This window comes from Monomorium pharaonis, chromosome 1 (assembly GCF_013373865.1).
Source record: "Monomorium pharaonis isolate MP-MQ-018 chromosome 1, ASM1337386v2, whole genome shotgun sequence".
Lineage (NCBI taxonomy): Eukaryota > Metazoa > Arthropoda > Insecta > Hymenoptera > Formicidae > Monomorium > Monomorium pharaonis.
In genome coordinates this window covers 34,325,269-34,343,366 of record NC_050467.1, presented here as the reverse complement: position 1 = coordinate 34,343,366, position 18,098 = coordinate 34,325,269, and the positions used below count along the sequence as shown (strand labels likewise).

At 36.2% G+C, this 18,098-nt stretch overlaps 1 protein-coding gene across 4 annotated transcripts in view; it reads left to right on the top strand.

Moving 5' to 3' along the window:
* Positions 1 to 18,098, top strand: part of LOC105834554 (sodium channel protein Nach) — an 88,082-nt gene that overhangs the window by 31,026 nt on the left and 38,958 nt on the right. For all 4 annotated transcript variants that reach the window (XM_036283933.1, XM_036283935.1, XM_036283940.1 and 1 more), the window contains exons 5-7: positions 8,893 to 9,041; positions 12,336 to 12,441; positions 12,697 to 13,003. In XM_036283933.1, coding sequence (XP_036139826.1) covers positions 8,893 to 9,041; positions 12,336 to 12,441; positions 12,697 to 13,003 — 562 coding nt within the window. The remainder of the gene's footprint in view (positions 1 to 8,892; positions 9,042 to 12,335; positions 12,442 to 12,696; positions 13,004 to 18,098) is intronic.

Sequence of the window (18,098 nt, the reverse complement as noted above, 5' to 3'; positions counted from 1 at the left end):
ACGACGAGTGAGACGCCCAAGTTCGCATAATACAGAAAATAAAATATAATTAGAATTTGCAAATAATATCTCTAACGTGGCCCGCCGAGAATCGCGATACGCTCCTGTAATTCCCGGCCGTTCTCTCGAGCGCGAGCTCGGGCCTTATGACAGCGGAGTGGAACTGCAACGTCACAAAGTATAGTAAAGATTAAAAAAAAAGATAGCACTTGTGAGCCCCAGATTGAGTATATATACATACATACATACGTACATACATACATACATACATACATACATACATACATACATACATACATACGTACGTACGTTGCATACCGTTTATTTGCACACCGTTCAGTTGCGCATCGTTTATTTGCACACCGTTCAGTTGGACACGAAAAGAAACGAACTTACACACAAACACACACACACACACACACACACACACACACACACACACACACACACACAAGAAGGTGCAAAGGGGACCTTTGGCCTCCCTCTTGCGCCCACCCCGTCGGTAGAGTGCCCTCGGCATATTTATTTTTCACTGTGTTCAAGTAAACAGTGTGCAACCAAACAGTGTGTAAATGAACGGTGCGCAAAATATCGTGTCGAAAAGCACCGTGTGCAAATGCACTGTGTTCATTTGAACCGTGTGCAAATGCACCGCTCCCAGTTCAAGAGCGTGTTCGTCGCGAGTTTCGGAAGCGAATCATGACGATCTAACTTTATGCGCGGTCAAGTAACAACGCGAGTTGCGTGAGGCTCCTGCGGTGTAAATTGGACGCCAGGTTGCGAACTGAGGGGGTCGAGCGGCGACTCTCGCACCGTCGGTCTAAGGTTTGTCTTGATTCTTGCGCGGGGTTCTGGTCCCTTCGTTATTTTTGATTCTGTCACACTCAGCACTCCGACCGACTGGTGCTGCGCGGTGTTGACGTAGAAATGCTCTGTGAAATTGCATCGTAGCAGGTGGAGCGAGATAAGGCGCGTATCGTCGGATTAGCGCACCCGCTTTGCGAGATGTATCTTGTTACTGTTACTTTTGCGTTTTCTTATTATTATTGTGATATCACGTTTTCTTATCCTTACTGTTAATGTTGCTCCTTATTTTTGTTACTTTCATGTTACCTTCTTATTTATGTTAGTTTCGCTTCTGCGTAGAACTTCCGTTAATTTCACCGTCTCTTACAATTTCGGTTAATCTCACTTTTTTTAAGATTTACGTCAATTTACCTTTTCTAATAAACACTAGACTTTGTTAAAAGCCTCAAGTGTCATTGCGGTAATTATGCAAAATAGGGGCGACCTCACCGATTTCAATGATTTTGATATATGTTGTCAAGATCATTATTCTGAATAACTTTTTCCTATACATGTTACTGCTGCTCGGCCTTAGTTTCCGAGTTATACACAAAAATTTATTAACAAAAAAAAGTTTAAGAAATACGATACGACACTTCTTCCATGTGGTCGCACACACACACATACACACATACACGCGCGCGCGCGCATGGAAAGGGGTTCGAAGGGGGCTTTTGGATTCCCTCCCGCACTCATCTCGTCGGGGTGTTTAAGGTAAAAATGTGCAAAAATATGGTGTGTATTTTGTTAAGAAATAACTCTCTGTGTGTGTGTGTGTGTGTGTGTGTGTGTGTGTGTGTGTGTGTGTGTGTGTGTGTGTGTGTGTGTATGTGACCAAAGCTCACATTTCGTTTAAAGCGGTTTCAGTATGTATTTATTTACATTCTTTGTAAGTTTGTATTTGTAAGTCACCATATATTTTTTTAGTTCCCTTTAGTCAGAGAACGTGTGGGCAAGGGAGGGGCTCCGCCCCTTGCCTGCACCGCCTCCCTTAATTTTTCCTAACTCTAATCCACCTTTTTATTTTATGTTGCTATTTGGTTAATGCGAAAACATTGGAAACGAACGGCGTGGAAAATCGCAAACCTTTGTGCTACAGTACAAGCGTCGACGTCGTTTACTTTACCTTTCATAAATACGATACATGATATCAGTGTTTTACGTAAAATGAATGACGTCTACGCTTATACAGTACTACATGGGTTTGCGACTTTCCACGTTCTTCCAATGTTTCCACATTAATCAAATAGCGGCATAAAATTGGTGTGTTAGAGTTAGGAAAAATTACGGTAAAGGAGTGCAGGGGGAAGGGCGGAGCCCCTCCCCCGCTTACGCGTTCTCTATGCCACGTAAGTTTTGACTTTCCACACAAAACGGAACTAAAACATTTTGAAACTTTTTACCCCTTTTTTACACCTTCCCCCTGCTTACAGAGTAAAACAAAGGGACGAAGCTTCTCCCCCTGCACTTCGTCCACGCGTTTTTCTGCACCTTACTCTCCTCTCTGTTTCAAAACTAATAAAATTGAAGCAAGAAATTAAAGAAACACGTTTGTGTATAACTCGGAAACTAAGGCCGAACGGCAGTAACATGTATAAAGAAAAATTTAGAATAATGACTCTGACAACATATTTTAAGATCATTGTAATTGGTGAGGTCACCCCTATTCTGCATTACCGTCATTGCTAACTTCTCTCGTTCTGTGCTATTTTGCATGCAACAAACGTTCGGCCGTAGCCTACCGCCCCGCTCTTATACCGGACAGCTTGGAGCTGCCGGCTAAATATATTATTCGATTGTGAAGCGAAATGTTAGAACTGGGAGATTAATTTCGTAGGTGATTCGATGCGACAGAAGCGCGCGTCTGGCGCTCAACTTTGGTGATACTTCTCGCGGATCGTTCGACAATAATTCGAGGGATCCGTGTTTGAGAGTCCATCCCCTCTTTCTCTTATATCGTTTTTGCTCCGCGTAACGTTTCCATAAGGCTGAATGTGATTAGTGACAACTTAAATAAATAATTGAAAATATTTAATATATTTTTTTGAATTTCAGAAATGGTTTCTATTTTAAATCTGACCCTCATTTTTTAATTTCGTATTTATCAAAAAATTACTGTTTTGGAAATGGGCGCAAAATAGCGCAAATCCCGGGCGTTTGCGCTCTCGCTAGCCGCAAGCCGATTGCCCGGCGTTTGGCGAATCAGAGGCGTCCGCGCCGTGCGCTCGTCCAGTGACGAGTCGCGCGAAATCGTTCGCGCGCATAAACATGTTTGTCGGAACCTCAGCCTTTTAGAAGAATCATGTTGATTTTCACTGATACTGGGCAAATATCTTATTGCCCGAATCTTTTAGAAGATCGAGGATACAAAGGATTTCCATTAACTACTCCGTTGCAAGCTAATCCGTTGCGAAATCTTGTCGTGTTCGGACCGCACGCTCCTCTCATCTAATTAAGCGCGCCTTTTTTCGTACTGTGTTACGCGATGATATTTGCGGCCTTCTTTGTCTTAGCTCACACCATTGTAAACTCTGTGTGATTAATTACACGACATTCTCCTCGATTTTCTCTTTATTTGTCTACTTTCCGCTCAGTTTTTCTGTGGAGTTCGCCTTGTGCCAGTTTATCATGAATTGGCACAATTACAAAAATCTCCAAAGCTTAGAAAGGGCATATTGAGTACAGGTACCTAATATATTTGGGATAAAGATCCGAAAAAATAAAACCATGGAAAAAGACTCCACGGTTACAGTTCCGAAAAGTCCCACCGACAAAATAACTATAGCAGAAAGACTTTAAATCACTTTAAAACAATATTAAAAATTCTGTCTATTAGATGCGCGATTTGGAGAAAATATACAGTTTACGTTTTGCCCTTCCTCCTACAATCCCGTAATAATATTTATAACATACCCTATCTCCGTGGTGCACAACAATGTGAAAACAAACAACGTGGATCTTGTTTGGCGTGGAAAGTCGCAAATCTATTTGGTGCAAAGAACACGTGGGCAAGGTGTGAGGAAAGGAGTTCCATGTTGTTAAATATAACCTAACTCAAATCACGTCTCAGTTGTAGAACGGATCTCATTTCGCGTGGACAAACGCAACTCCACATACACCAAAGTATATAACACTTCTATGCAATTTTACACATTCAACTACTAATATCACTCAGAAAATATCACTCGTAGAGCAAAAATGTATTAAACCAAAAATATATATTTTAGTAAGGTCTATAACTTTTGTTTAAGGGGTTACACCAACCTAGACGGTTGAAAAACAGGCCTAACTTTGATATTTTATTCCTGCTAAACGGGTAATGGAAATTAAATGAAATTTTGTGTAATTATTGATTTATATTTCTACAATATAAAAAAAATTTTTTATTAAACAATGGCGACGGAAAGCAGATATATGGCCGCCGACACACATCGAGGTTTGGAAAAACACATTTTGCGGTGACCACTGTCCTGTCTAAACGATCCATCTGAAACAAAAAAACAAAATGGTGTTTTCAAGCTAACAGTAGTGGTTTGTCGGTCGACGATCGCCGATTGTCGATTTTATCGTTTGTTACAAAATGGCGACGAATTAAAGTTAAAATTTAAAAATAACGAAAAATTTTCGTCCTTTTCATTTTTTTTAATTTTTAATGAAGATCGATTTAAAAAAATAGATCGTCACCGACAAAAGAATGTTTTTGAGAGTATTGTGTAAAAATTTAAAAACAATCCATCGATTAGTTTTTGAGATCTCGTGGTCAGCGTCTTTGAAAACCATGTTTCGAGAAAAACGCGTTTAAAGTTTCAAGTTTAGTTCTACTATCGTTAACTAACAGCTGAATTTTGCACTTTACCTCTAGTCTGCAATTCCGGGGCCATATGAGATTCCTTCCACCTCAATAGCAGCAATGCTCTGTGAAGACCTTTGTTGACGGCGAGCAATCCTTCCTTCGCGCGTTGCCTTCTGAGTACTTAGGCCACATTGATGCGCGCTCGGTCTTGATTTTCGCAATATGCAGCACAATTCTTTTATTATCATTAATAAATATGCGGCAGCACCTTCATTAAATGTGCATGCAGCAATATTGACAGCAATTTGCACAACGTGTGCACCGCTGTGCTGCACTTTTGGCGCTATGCGCCAAATCAGATTGTTCAAACTTTCGTTAACGTTTTGCGTAAATCTACCGACGTAAATCTCTCCAGTAAATTATCACTAGAAAGTTGTTCAAATATTGGACGAATGGCTTTAATCACATCATCGTCTAGTGGCAATTTATGTTGATATTGCTCCAAATCGAGCATTCGAACGCCCGTTTTACTCAACTCTTTGTAATTCCGCATTTTTGCAGATATTAACATAAAACTTTCAAGATATATTCTCGAAACTTGAAGCTTCAAGAAAATGTAATTAAAAAAAATCGATTTTTTTTACTCGCTAGGTTAGTGTAACCCCTTAAAATATTCTTCACGATTTTCTGAACAAGATATATGCAGAAAACCATGATTTGTATGGGTTATTTATGGACTTCATCATAGCAATCAAATTTGCAGGTATTTTGACCATAATTTTCGTAATCAGCGCATAAAAATTTATACAAGTATACATAGTTTCAAAAAATTAAAGGTATTCGCTTTTCGGAACTACATCCAGCCTCTGTGTGTGTGTGTGTGTGTGTGTGTGTGTGTGTGTGTGTGTGTGTGTGTGTGTGTGTACATACTCAGATAACAACATTAAACAACATCACGCTTTAGTTTGTACTCTTAACCGCTTGATCAGCAGGTATTGACATTTCCAACCTTAATTTAACCTTTCATAACTCGAAAACTGCCCATTTTCAGACCTAGCGTCTATGAGGATTTCTGATAAAGATGTCATGAACTACAACATATATCAGTTTCAGCCAATTTGACTGTACCCCCTTTTCTATTTGTTTTGTGTGGAATTCTTTGTTGTATTTTTAATAACAAATTAAGGCAATAAAATATGCAATAAAATATCGACACTTTAAATATGACATTTCTGCTTATACTTGCTTGATTGTTTATTCTTTACAGTTTTATTGTTTCATATTAGAGCTCTTTGTTACATCTAATCTTTATATTCGATATCTTTATATTCGATATTAAATACTTTACATAACTTCATATTTTATTTTTTATGGCACGTTTGTGTATTATTTGAAAGTCGAATGAATTGCATTAAATTTATATCCATAATTTATATATTGCGGTCGTGCTCGCGAGCACGGGAAACTTTGTTTCTCGTCCGTGCTGTCACTCACAATGAGTACCACCAATGAAATGATTTTGGCTGTGTTCCGACGGAACATGGTTTTTTCACTAGTTATTTATTTTATAGAGGACTTTGTACAAATCGAAACGTAATATTCTGAGAGTAATTGTTTTATTTTGTATAATGTCTATTAGACGAGTTTACTTTTACTCATTTATGTCTTTTTGATAAAATACAAACACTCTCATATTATTTAAGTTACCTTTCTTATATTATGATTTGCTTTGTATTACCGAGCCTCATTATCTTGATCAGTTAATTAACATGGCCATTTGTCTTATAACAAATAAAATAGGCTTCTTGTTTTGAAGATAAGCGCAAATAACGCGAAGTATCGGGCGCTCGCACTCTCGCTAGCGGCAAGCCGAGCCCTCAATATTTTGCTAGAATCGGCGGCCTCCGCGATTCGTGAATGTCACTGGCGAGCCGCGTGAGATCGATGGTACGCAGGAGCCTGTTGTCAACATCTCGACCTTCTGGAGGAGTCGTGTTCACTCCGTGTTACTTAGTCAGATATTTGTGTGATCGACTCCTCCGGAGGTTCGAGGACACAAGGCTCGTCCGTTGCTCGCGGAGCCAGTGACTCGCTAGACTGTCGTAGAGTACAGACCGCAATTCTGTCTCAGTGAGAAAAGCGCGCCTATTTTTTTCTCCTCTCGTAGCGCATGCTACGCGTCGACATTCGCGAGCTGCTACGTTCGCGAATATCCCCTTGTATTTTGCGAGTCAAAATTAAACGGAACTGTCTTAAAATAAAACCACAGTTTTTATTTTCTTCCGCTTGATACACGTTTTTTTCTCTCCTCTCATCCTTGCCTGAGTGAACGCCGCGGATCCGCGTTGTGTCCGATCTTTTTCCGGAACTCTTTTTGTGACATTTTTTGTCGTAACATATCGCTTCTCGTAACATATAGCATCTGGTAACAACGTGTACAAAAAATATATAATAACAATAAATATGTAATAGATATCCAATATTATTGTAATACATTTCATTACATAGCAGCATCCTTATAAAAAGATATCGACCCCGAGCATTATTGATCCAGACTCAGATAGAAAACTTTTGCAATAATTATTGCATATGTTGCAGTAGAAATCATATTGTTTTTGCTGCAAAGAAATTTTGTATTTACAATTTCTAATTCTTTGATAAATATTATATTCAGTTATTTATCAAATATTTAAAAATAATATTGGAATAGTATTATATTTCATGCATATTATTTGAAATAAAACAAGTTATGCCTTAAAAAGAAATTTAATAATAAGACAAACTGGGAGATGCATCTAGACGCAAAATATAGATGCTCATTATGTTGTAAAGGTTTTGGACCTGGATGAAACATTCAAAATAAAATAAATGTTAATACGTAAATATATATTTTATTTATTCTTTATAAGTCCATGATTTTATACATAATTTATGTAATCGCACATGCCAGCCCGTATTTAGAATGCGCTTCTAAAGATGTTAACGCGGTCTTTTGTTAGTCTACCTTGAACTATTGTGAACAGGCGGATAAAATTTTGGAAACTGGTAAAGCCATTGACATATAGAATAGACTGAGCATTGCGATGGGCAAGCGCGCGCCTGCTTTAGAGTGAGAAGTACTACATCTGAGGCCTATGTTTGTCCCTCTTGCAAGCTTCTGATTTGTTATTTCGTCCTGGAGGGGGACGAAATAACAAATCAGAAGCTTGCAAGAGGGACAAACATAGGCCTCAGATGTAGTACTTCTCACTCTAAAGCAGGCGCGCGCTTGCCCATCGCAATGCTCAGTCCATTCTATATGTCGATGGGTAAAGCGGTTCTTCCTCTTCGTGTTCATCAAATTTGATGCTTTGATATTTTCATTTTTTTCTGTATTAAAAGAGAGACATTAAGGGTGTTTATTTCACTATGGTATGATAAAGCGAAGAATGCAGTAAAATCGTGGATCGAAAAAAGAACGGAAAACCGCCGGAATTTTTTATTGACGGGATGAAAAAACTGATTTACCGTTGGAAGAAGTGCATAGCTTTAAATGGTTTTTTAACTATGTTCAAAAGTAAATGTAAATTCTTGTAATCAATAAAATGTGGTTTCCTTTTTTATTTTTTTTTTTTTTTGAACATTTCTGTTTATTTGCGAGTGCAGAGTAAGTGTGCATTACTTATCAGCTGCCCCGCGTAGTTTCATTTTAAATAGCTGCGTTAAAAGTGCGAAAATAACCGCGCAATTCGAACGGACTAGAATAACAAATTATGTAAGAATGGTGTAAAGTCAGCATTTGTGTATAAGTGCAAAAGGCCGTTACGCCCATGTTGCATATTTTTTGTTACCTGTGCGTTGATGTGTAGTTTCTTAAATGTCTTAGGTGTCTTGGCAAATTGACAGATGTTAGTCAAGATTTGCATAAGCAACGAAACGTCAGTCAACTCTACGAGAGTTATTATATGCGTGTTGCGAGATGACGCGCATATAAGTGCTGAAATGATCAAATGTGCTGAAAACGTCATACTGATATGTTTTCCGTCACAATTTATGCCATTTATTAGAGGACAAAAATTGTGCAATAATATTAAAGTACGGAAATCGACAACTCCGTAAAAAAGTGACATGAATAGTATTACTTTCAATGCACATGTAACAAAAAAATATATAAATTACACAAGAAGCACTAAGATCCGCTTTAACTATTTATATGTCTATTTCTATTTGAATTATTATACACATATTCTATATATATCACAATTTTCTTTTAGGTAACACAAAACTGCAGTACTTTATTGAAAATATGTAAATGGAAAGGCACAAATGACCAATGTGATAAATATTTCAAACAAATTTTAGCGCGAGATGGCTTGTGCTGCAGTTTTAATTATTATACTTTTCCAGACACAATACCGGACAAGTATAAATATAATTTTTCGGCAGAGCCGAAGAAAAATTCTTAAGCTTTACAAAAAAATTTTTAAGGTTTATACAAATAAAGAATTTCTTTGAATATAATAAATTAAGAAAGGGATTATTAAAGTTAAATATTTATAAAGTCGAGTATTATTTTACTAAAGATGTAATCCTTTGTTTGCCAGTGAGTATAAAAGACAACAATTGTAATTATTCAATTCGATCTGACTGGCCTCATACATATTTAATAAAGCGCTACGTTTTGACCATAAGTTTTGTCTTTTTCAAGTGCGTTGATACTGTTACGTCCAACCTTATGGGATTTTACTCTTTATTCGGTAGGAGGGATATTTCAGGGAGAACAGGTAAGGCAGGGAAGAACGTAACAGAACGTGTAGAATCCCATAGGCACACGATTTAAGAGAGGTAGGTGGCTCGGATCGAACGCACTTTTTATGACTCAAAAATATAGGTCAACCGATAGGCCCGTTATAACCCGTTTCGAGTCGTACGTCCGTTGGTCCAAATTTCGAGTCAACGAATTGAATCGCTTTAACTCGGGATCGGACCAGGTGCAGTCTTTGTTCGGGAGAGGCGAGGTCGTTGAAATTTAAATAAATGATGAAGTTGGTGTAAAATTAACAAAAGTATTTATTCTAATAACAAATAAAAATAAAAATAAAAGAAAATACAAATAAGCGCTGAAGTCGTGATTTGACAATTTGTAATAACGGTATTATCGAATTTAAAATGCATAGTGAGTATGTATATAATTGTACAAATATTAAATAAGTATGTGGTGGGCGGAAAAAGGGAAACAAGAGATTTTTTTTTTTTTATTCTATAGTATTAACGGTAAACGCGGAGCAAAGAAATAGACGAAGAGTTTATTAAATGGTTACATGGAGCAAACAGAGATGCTTGAAGTTGTAAGAGGATAAAGAATAACGTAGGAGAGAGTGGGGATGGAACATCTTCGAGTTTTGGGGAACTGATCGGAGAGTATGATGGAAAAGCATGAGGGGAGAGAGAGCGAGCTTGAGATCCGCATATTGGTTCGCGTGAATGTGTATAAACTTGAGATTCGCACACGGGAGCCTCAGATTCGTGTGAATGTGTATGAACTTGAGATTCGCACACGGGAGCCTCAGGTTCGTGTGAGTGTGAGGGAATTATTTATAAATAATAGAAGGATGTCTTAAAGAATTAAAACGGAAGGGAGTAGATGAGTAACGTAAAAACAAAAAAAGAAATTGTGATAGTGGGACTTACTCATTACTGGTTGTCGAACAAATTCGTCGGAATCGAAGGGTTTTCTTGACCGGATGGAACGGCACTAAAGTTTACTTGCGCACTGATTCTACATGATTACTAACTAACTGACTAACTCTCTTACTCGTTACCGCGAATAGAACTGCGAACTCTGAACTGTACTGCACTCACAACTGATGATACTCATTGACCAACTAACTAACTACTGACGTAACTCTAAAAACTCTAAAACGTAACTAAACTCTTCTTCAAGATTTGATATTATATATACACAGTTCTACAGAAGGAGGATCCAGATGTGGGTGGTTCAAATATTCTAACTGGTAGGACTCTTTCAAGATTGTGTGGTGGGTGAATTCTAAGTTTTCTTATTGGAGAAATAGTTTTTCTTCTTTGCCCAATCATACGTTGAATAATTCGTCGAAAGTTTCTCTGTTTCCTCCCACATTCCTTTAATTTTATCGAAGGGATCTGACCTATCGCATAGGTTATCTTCCCTTTGGGTTTAAGAGATAAATAATTTTTTTCTATCGTGCTAGACGTACTACAGTATGGGTTGCAGATGGAGGAAACGATTATTTATTTTTTGCTTATGTTTAGATACTTTATTGCTCTTTCAGAATTTATTATTTGTTGACTCAATATTCAAAAGGAGTCGGAATTATCTACTTGGTCGTTTCGTCCATCCATGTTTGTCATTACGTTTCTAACAGACTAATCCTAGACGCATAAAAAATTATCGGAGACCGTTGAAATGGAATTTCTTTTGTAAATTATTTATTTTTCTGACGAAGGAAAATCGTGGAGTCTGCCGGACGTAACAATACATAATGTAATGGTTTGCCTTTCCCGAACATCTCGGACAGTTTTGCAGGGTATCAGGTTTCGGGAGAACGGGGGAAACCAACTTGCGTACACCGAGATTAACTTAATATCACTTTATTTTACTCCTTTACATTACAAGAGATCCTTAGACTAGCGCGGTCTTAACAAAGTATATACACTATTTAAGCTACGTGTGATACGTCGGTCGAGCGGAAGTGCGCGTAATGCTCAGCACCTTGGATTGCAAATCGCGGCGCGGAGCGTGACGGCCGTCGGGGTACCGAGGACTGGCCAGGAATCGGACCATGTCGCGGAGAGGCCAGAACCTGCTCTATCGGCGGAGTCGAGAAAAGGGTTTCAAGACGGGACTGGTACCTGGTCCTGATCGCACCCGGCTTATATACCTGCCGGGGCGATCCTCACGCGCTCCTAACGACGTGGTGGAGACGGTTTTTCGTAGAGGAAGTGTAGACTCTTGGGGAGGACGTCCGAAGACGCCAAGTCCCTTGTAGTGGGATGGTCGGTTCCGGGACTAGTGACATTCGTCACAATAAGATTCAGTTATACATATTTAAAATTAATCGAATATCAGATCTCGATGTAAACGGACTCACTATGTTTTATTTTATAACCTATTACACTATATATTTTTGACCACACATATTATTTGTAAGTAGCATTATTCATACACTTTTTACTTTTTTACTTTTTTTACTTCCTTTATAATACTTTGATATATATGTTCGTTGTCTTGTCTTTTAGACGATATATCTGGGCACATATCATAATTCTAAATGTGAATCTTATCAACGCACTTGAAAAAGACCGAAACCTACGGTCAAAACGTAGTGCTTTATTAAATATATATGAGGCCAGTCAGGTTAATTTGAATAATCACAATTGCTGCTTATTTTACTATTTTAAGTAATATCTTAAGATATTACTAGTTAGTTAATATAGTTTTGTGATTGATTGATAATATCTTAAAACAGTACGATAGTCTCGAAATAAAATCGACTATGACATAAAAAATTTTAATTTAATTTGCTATAAAAGGTATCAAATTTTACTTTTCTTATGTATTAGATTCTAATAATTAAAATAAAAAATGTAAAAACTTATGAATCAAACTTCGACTCTGCATTCTATAAATAATCATATTATTATCATTTATAATTAATATAAACTTTTATTATTAAAGTGTGGAAAGATCTGCTGCTTGTGGATTTGAAACCGGTATGACCATAATAGTAGATTCTGAACCAAATGATTATCATGCTACAATTGTCGGAGCATATGGATTGAAGGTAAATTAATCAGTTTTCTCCTTCTTTACTCTTCCTTACACTTAATGAGTAAACTTTAATTGAAAACAGCACAAATTATTACTAACTTGATATTAAATATTTTTTATTTTATTTAGTTAAAATCCAATGGTACAATTACAATAGTAAAAAATTATTAAATTGGATTATGAACTTCATACCTAGAATATCTGTATATGTATTTATATATCTTCGATTATTTCTTAGAATCTTAATAATTAAATGTATTATATATAGGTCTTGATACACAATTCATTTGATTACCCAGACTTTAATACTGAACTTCAATTAGTACAATTAAATAGTCAACATTTTGTGAGCATCAATCCTGAAGAAATGTATTCAAAACCCGAAGTAAAGGATTTAGCAATTTCTACGCGCAGATGTATATTTAGCGATGAGGCTAATAAAGTGCTGTATAAAAATGTCAAAGAGAGGAATTTAACTTTTACGGCATATTCATATCACAATTGTCTTGCAGAATGTCGAGCTAGCATTACAAGAGCAAAATGCGGTTGCATTCCTTATTTCTTTCCACAAAATAGTAAGTTTCAACTTGTTTTCAATTTATCCTTTTTAGTTATCCTCCTCGTATTTTTTCTTGTTCTCAACTTATCCTCTTTTTCTCATTTTTTCTCATCATATACCCCAATGTTCTCTCTATTACCACCATTCACTTCATATATATACACATGAGTCACTTCACGGAATCCACATATGAAATTTGAGATCATAGTCAGCGATTTTGTTTAAATTGCAGAAAAATATTATTCAAAATGAGTTAAAACAACCTGAATTTTTTTAGATTTTTAAACCCACGGGATTAGTAGGGGCGCTGCTGTCATTTCTTTGACATGTCGCGTTCCGACAACGCTTTGAAGTAAATTTTCACCAATTTCTTCTTTTCTGTTTTTTTTCAAACGTGTACATTTTTATGTAAAATTTCCTCTTCTTTCCAACAAAAATATTTCCAATTCCCTCAAAATTAAAGAAAGTATTAAAAATGATTTTTGAGAAAAATTCTGTTTTTTTATATCTTCCCCAAAGTTTATTTTAAAATGAATATTTTCACTGGAAAGAGCGGATTTTTTTACATAATATATGTAGTTTATAGCTTTTGCTCTCAATGATTAGAATCAAAATTAAATAAATAAACAAATTATATTTACTATTTCTAATTATATTTTCGTCTTTAATAATTATTTTTTATTAAGTCGTACAGCCATCAATTTATTTTTATTTTTATAAAGTTCAAAGATGATAAAATTACTTTTGCATGAGCATATCCTACCATGTCATTCAGAGAAATTATTGCGTGATAACTTTGATACTGTTTTGATTGTAGCATATCATGGCTCTAAAAATATTTTTGTTTGCTTTGCTTACGACTTGAATCCAAATTGAAATGATGGAAACATTTTTTTAGTTTCTTTTTGTGAGTACTTTGATGCCATTTCAAGACGAAAGAGATGCAAAAAAAGTTATTAAAAGTTATGCTCTCTATCGATATACTTTAACGATTCTTACGTGAAGCACTCGGCACATTTGATGGCAGCATGCTCTATTGATTCGTAACGCCAACTCCAAAAACGTACCCATAGACAACAGAAGTTGAAGAAAACAATATATTTTATATTTAAATAAAGTAATATTATCTTACAAAACTTGTAAGCAAATAAAAATATTTTTAGAATAACGGTGTGTTACACACAATACAGTGAGAGGAACTCAAGAGTTATCATGCAATAATTCCTCTGAATTATATGGTATGATATGCTTATGCAAGTGTAATTTCAACATCTTTGAACTTTATAAGAATAAAAATGGATTGATGGCTGTACAACGACTTAATAAAAAATCATTAATAAGAACGAAAATATAATTAAAAATAGTAAAAAATTTGTTTATTTATTTAATTTTGATTCTAACCATTGAGAGCAATAGTTATAAACTACATATATTATGTAAAAAAATTCGCTCTTTCCAATGAAAATATTCATTTTAAAATAAACTTTAGGGAAGATATAAAAAAACAGAATTTTTCTTAAAAATCATCATTTTTAATGCTTTCTTTAATTTTGAGAGAATTAAAAATATTTTTATTGAAAAGAAGATAAAATTTTACATAAAAATGTATACGTTTGAAAAAAAAACAGAAAAGAAGAAATTGGTGAAAATTTACTTCAAAACGTTGTCGGAACGCGACATGTCAAAGAAATGACAGCAGCGCCCTCATTAATCCCGTGGGTTTAAAAATCTAAAAAAATTCAAGTTGTTTTAACTCATCTTGGCGAATATTTTTCTGCAGTTTAAACGAAATCGGTGACTATAATCTCAAATTTCATATACAGATTCCGTGAAATGATATACATATATATATATATATATATATATATATATACACAGGGTGTCCCAAAGCACGTGGGTCAATTCTCGTAAAAAAATAAAAGGGATCGAGATGAACATAAAAGTTTATATATTGTCTTGGGTTAGGTCTGCAAATAATCAAGATATTAACATGTAGAATTCTCAAATAATCTAATTAATTTCTATCGTAATTGTGAACAGTAAATAATAAAAGCTTATCAAACATTCATAATAAAATTTTTTTCCGTTTTATGGCTCAAGCGGATTGAGCTCTTCCTTGAGCGCGTTCTCATTCGCATAATTTGAAAAATTAATACCTTGATTATTGGTGGACTTAACCAGAGGCTTAACCCAAGATCTAACCCAAGACAATATTAGACTTTTATGTTCATCTCGATCCCTTTTACCCTTTTACGAGCATTGACCCATGTGCGTTGGGACACCCTATATACATGTCTTGTAGTCTTTCCATCCTCTCTCATTCCATCCTCTATTCATTCTGATATCTTCGCTCTAAATCCAATTACATTCCTTATCAGCCAATCAAATAGATTTCTCTTCCTCCAATTTCTTTCAAATCTTAACTTCTTTATTTCCCATACCTGCTTCATTACTCCCATTATATTCTTCATTTTCTCCTCTACCTAATCTTCCTGTCTCCTAGTGCATGTAAATCTTTAATCTAAATACTTAATTTCTTCCATTTTTTTTAGTTTTTTTTCTTTTCACCATCACTTTACTTTTTTCTCAACTTTTTCAATACCCTTTTAGTCTTTTTCTATTTTAACTTCTTTATTTTTTTAACAAAATTGAAATAACTTATTGTCACCAGTAATTAAAGCCAAAAAATTGAGTAGATTAAAATACAATAAAATATTGCCAGTCAACAAATTGGCAATATTTTATTGTATTTTACAATCTCACAACGTTTCGACCATGGGATTTGGTCCTTTTCAAGTGAATTATTCGGTTATATATAATACGCAAGACAACTATTCATAAACGCGTGCCAACGGATTCATAAAAATTCTACAATTTTACAAGGGGAAAGGGAATTATTAGAAATGTATAATAGTGGTAACAACTTGATAATGAATCCATGAACTTATGTGTCTCCTTGTCAAAAACCGAAAAATATATACTAGGCTACAAGCCATTCAAGTCAGTATAATTTTAAGCAACGTCTCAACATAATTTAAAAAATAGTGTGAAGCACAGTCAACGGTAGCAAAAAGAATGAATATATTTTTCGTTAGGACGGTAAGAATGCCATAGAGAAAGAAAACGTTAAGTGGCCTTGATTACATTGTGGTAAATAGTATTTAGATTTTCAGTGTCTTTCTGCAGATTGATAGCATTTATATTTTTTTTTTATAAAGAACATTTCAGCAATTTCCCTTTTCCTTCTATTCTTTTTGCAATGTAAGATACGGGGAGACTGCCAATTGAAATCATGCTTTTCAATCATGCGGTGCTTGCTAACTACAGAAAGGCCACTTTCATGTTTTTTTATATCATTTTTGTGTCCTTTCAAGCGCGTTTCTAAGTGTCTTTTCGTTTGCCCAATATAGGACGCATCGCATGTGGTACAATTTATGCAATATACTACATCAATTCTCTTTGACAAGTCCGTTTTGTCTTCGCCCTTTTTTATGATACAATCAAGTTATTTCGGGACGGAGAAAAATGTATTGAGTACAAACTTATTCAAACGGTGGCTAATACCCTTGCTCACGCCTTTTATATAAGGTAATAAAATGCATTTTTTGGTATCGAAACCACAGCCTTCATTTGTCATGCTATTTATTTCATTATTAGTGCGATTTCTCTAACGCGTCTGTTCACAAATTTGTTGATTAAGTCATCAGGGAAGCAGTTATTTTTTAAGATATTTTTTACTAAAGTTGGTGCTGTGAAATTCATTGTCCGATAATAAAACTGCTCTGTCCACTAAATTTATTATGGTGTTTGTTGGGTGACCTCCTTTTGGACACGTAACGATTGGACACCGCTCGATTGGACACGCACGATTGGACACGGCTCGATTGGACACCGCACGATTGGACACCGCACGATTGGACACCGCACGATTGGACACCGCACGATTGGACACCGCACGATTGGACACCGTATTATTGGACACCGCATTATTGGACACCGCACGATTGCACACCGCATTATTGGACACCGCACGATTGGACACCGCATTATTGGACACCGCATGATTGGACACCGCAGTCTTCTAGTGAATAACATTTATATATCATATGACAGATTATCTAACCTTAGAAACATCTGGCAGAAAAAAGCTTCGATTTGCCAGAAAAAAATTGAATTTTAAATGTCTATATACGTATTTTTAGGAGCATCTCGTTTTGCGTGGAAAGTTTCAAACCCATGTGGTGCAGAAAATGCTTGCACGCACACACACACGCACGCACGCACGCACACACACACGCACGCACGCACGCACGCACGCACACACACACACACACACACACACACACACACACACACACACACACACGGGGGCGGTGCAAGGGGGGCCTTGGCCCCTCTCCCGCACCCACCCCGTCCAAGTCGCTAACCCATGTAAACGGTATTAGAAATCTGCATACACACACGTGAATGTGTGTGTGTCCAATTGTACGGTGTCCAATAATGCGGTATCCAATAATGCGGTGTCCAATAATGCGGTGTCCAATCGTGCGGTGTCTAATCGTGCAGTGTCCAATAATGCGGTGTCCAATCGTGCGGTGTCCAATAATGCGGTGTCCAATAATGCGGTGTTCAATAATGCGGTGTCCAATCATGCGGTGTCCAATCGTGCTGTGTCCAATCGTGCGGTGTCCAATCGTTACGTGTCCAAACGGGATACTCCCGTGTTTGTTTTGTAACGTAACGGATGACTCGAGAAAAAAATTCATATAATGGTCTGAAAACGTAGGCTTCCGATAGTTCATTATTAATTTGTTATTAAGCCACCGTTTGAATAAATTTGTACTCAATACATTGCTCTCCGTCCCGAAAAAACTTTATTGTATCATAAAAAAGGGCAAAGACAAAATGGACTTGTCAAAGAGAATTGATGTAGTATATTGCATAAATTGTACCACATGCGATGCGTCCTACATTGGGCAAACGAAAAGACACTTAGAAACGCGCTTGAAAGGACACAAAAATGATATAAAAAATCACAACAAGATTGATTATTAGTTTCGACCTGACTGGCCACATGTATATTTAACAATGCACAACGTTTCGACCGTAGG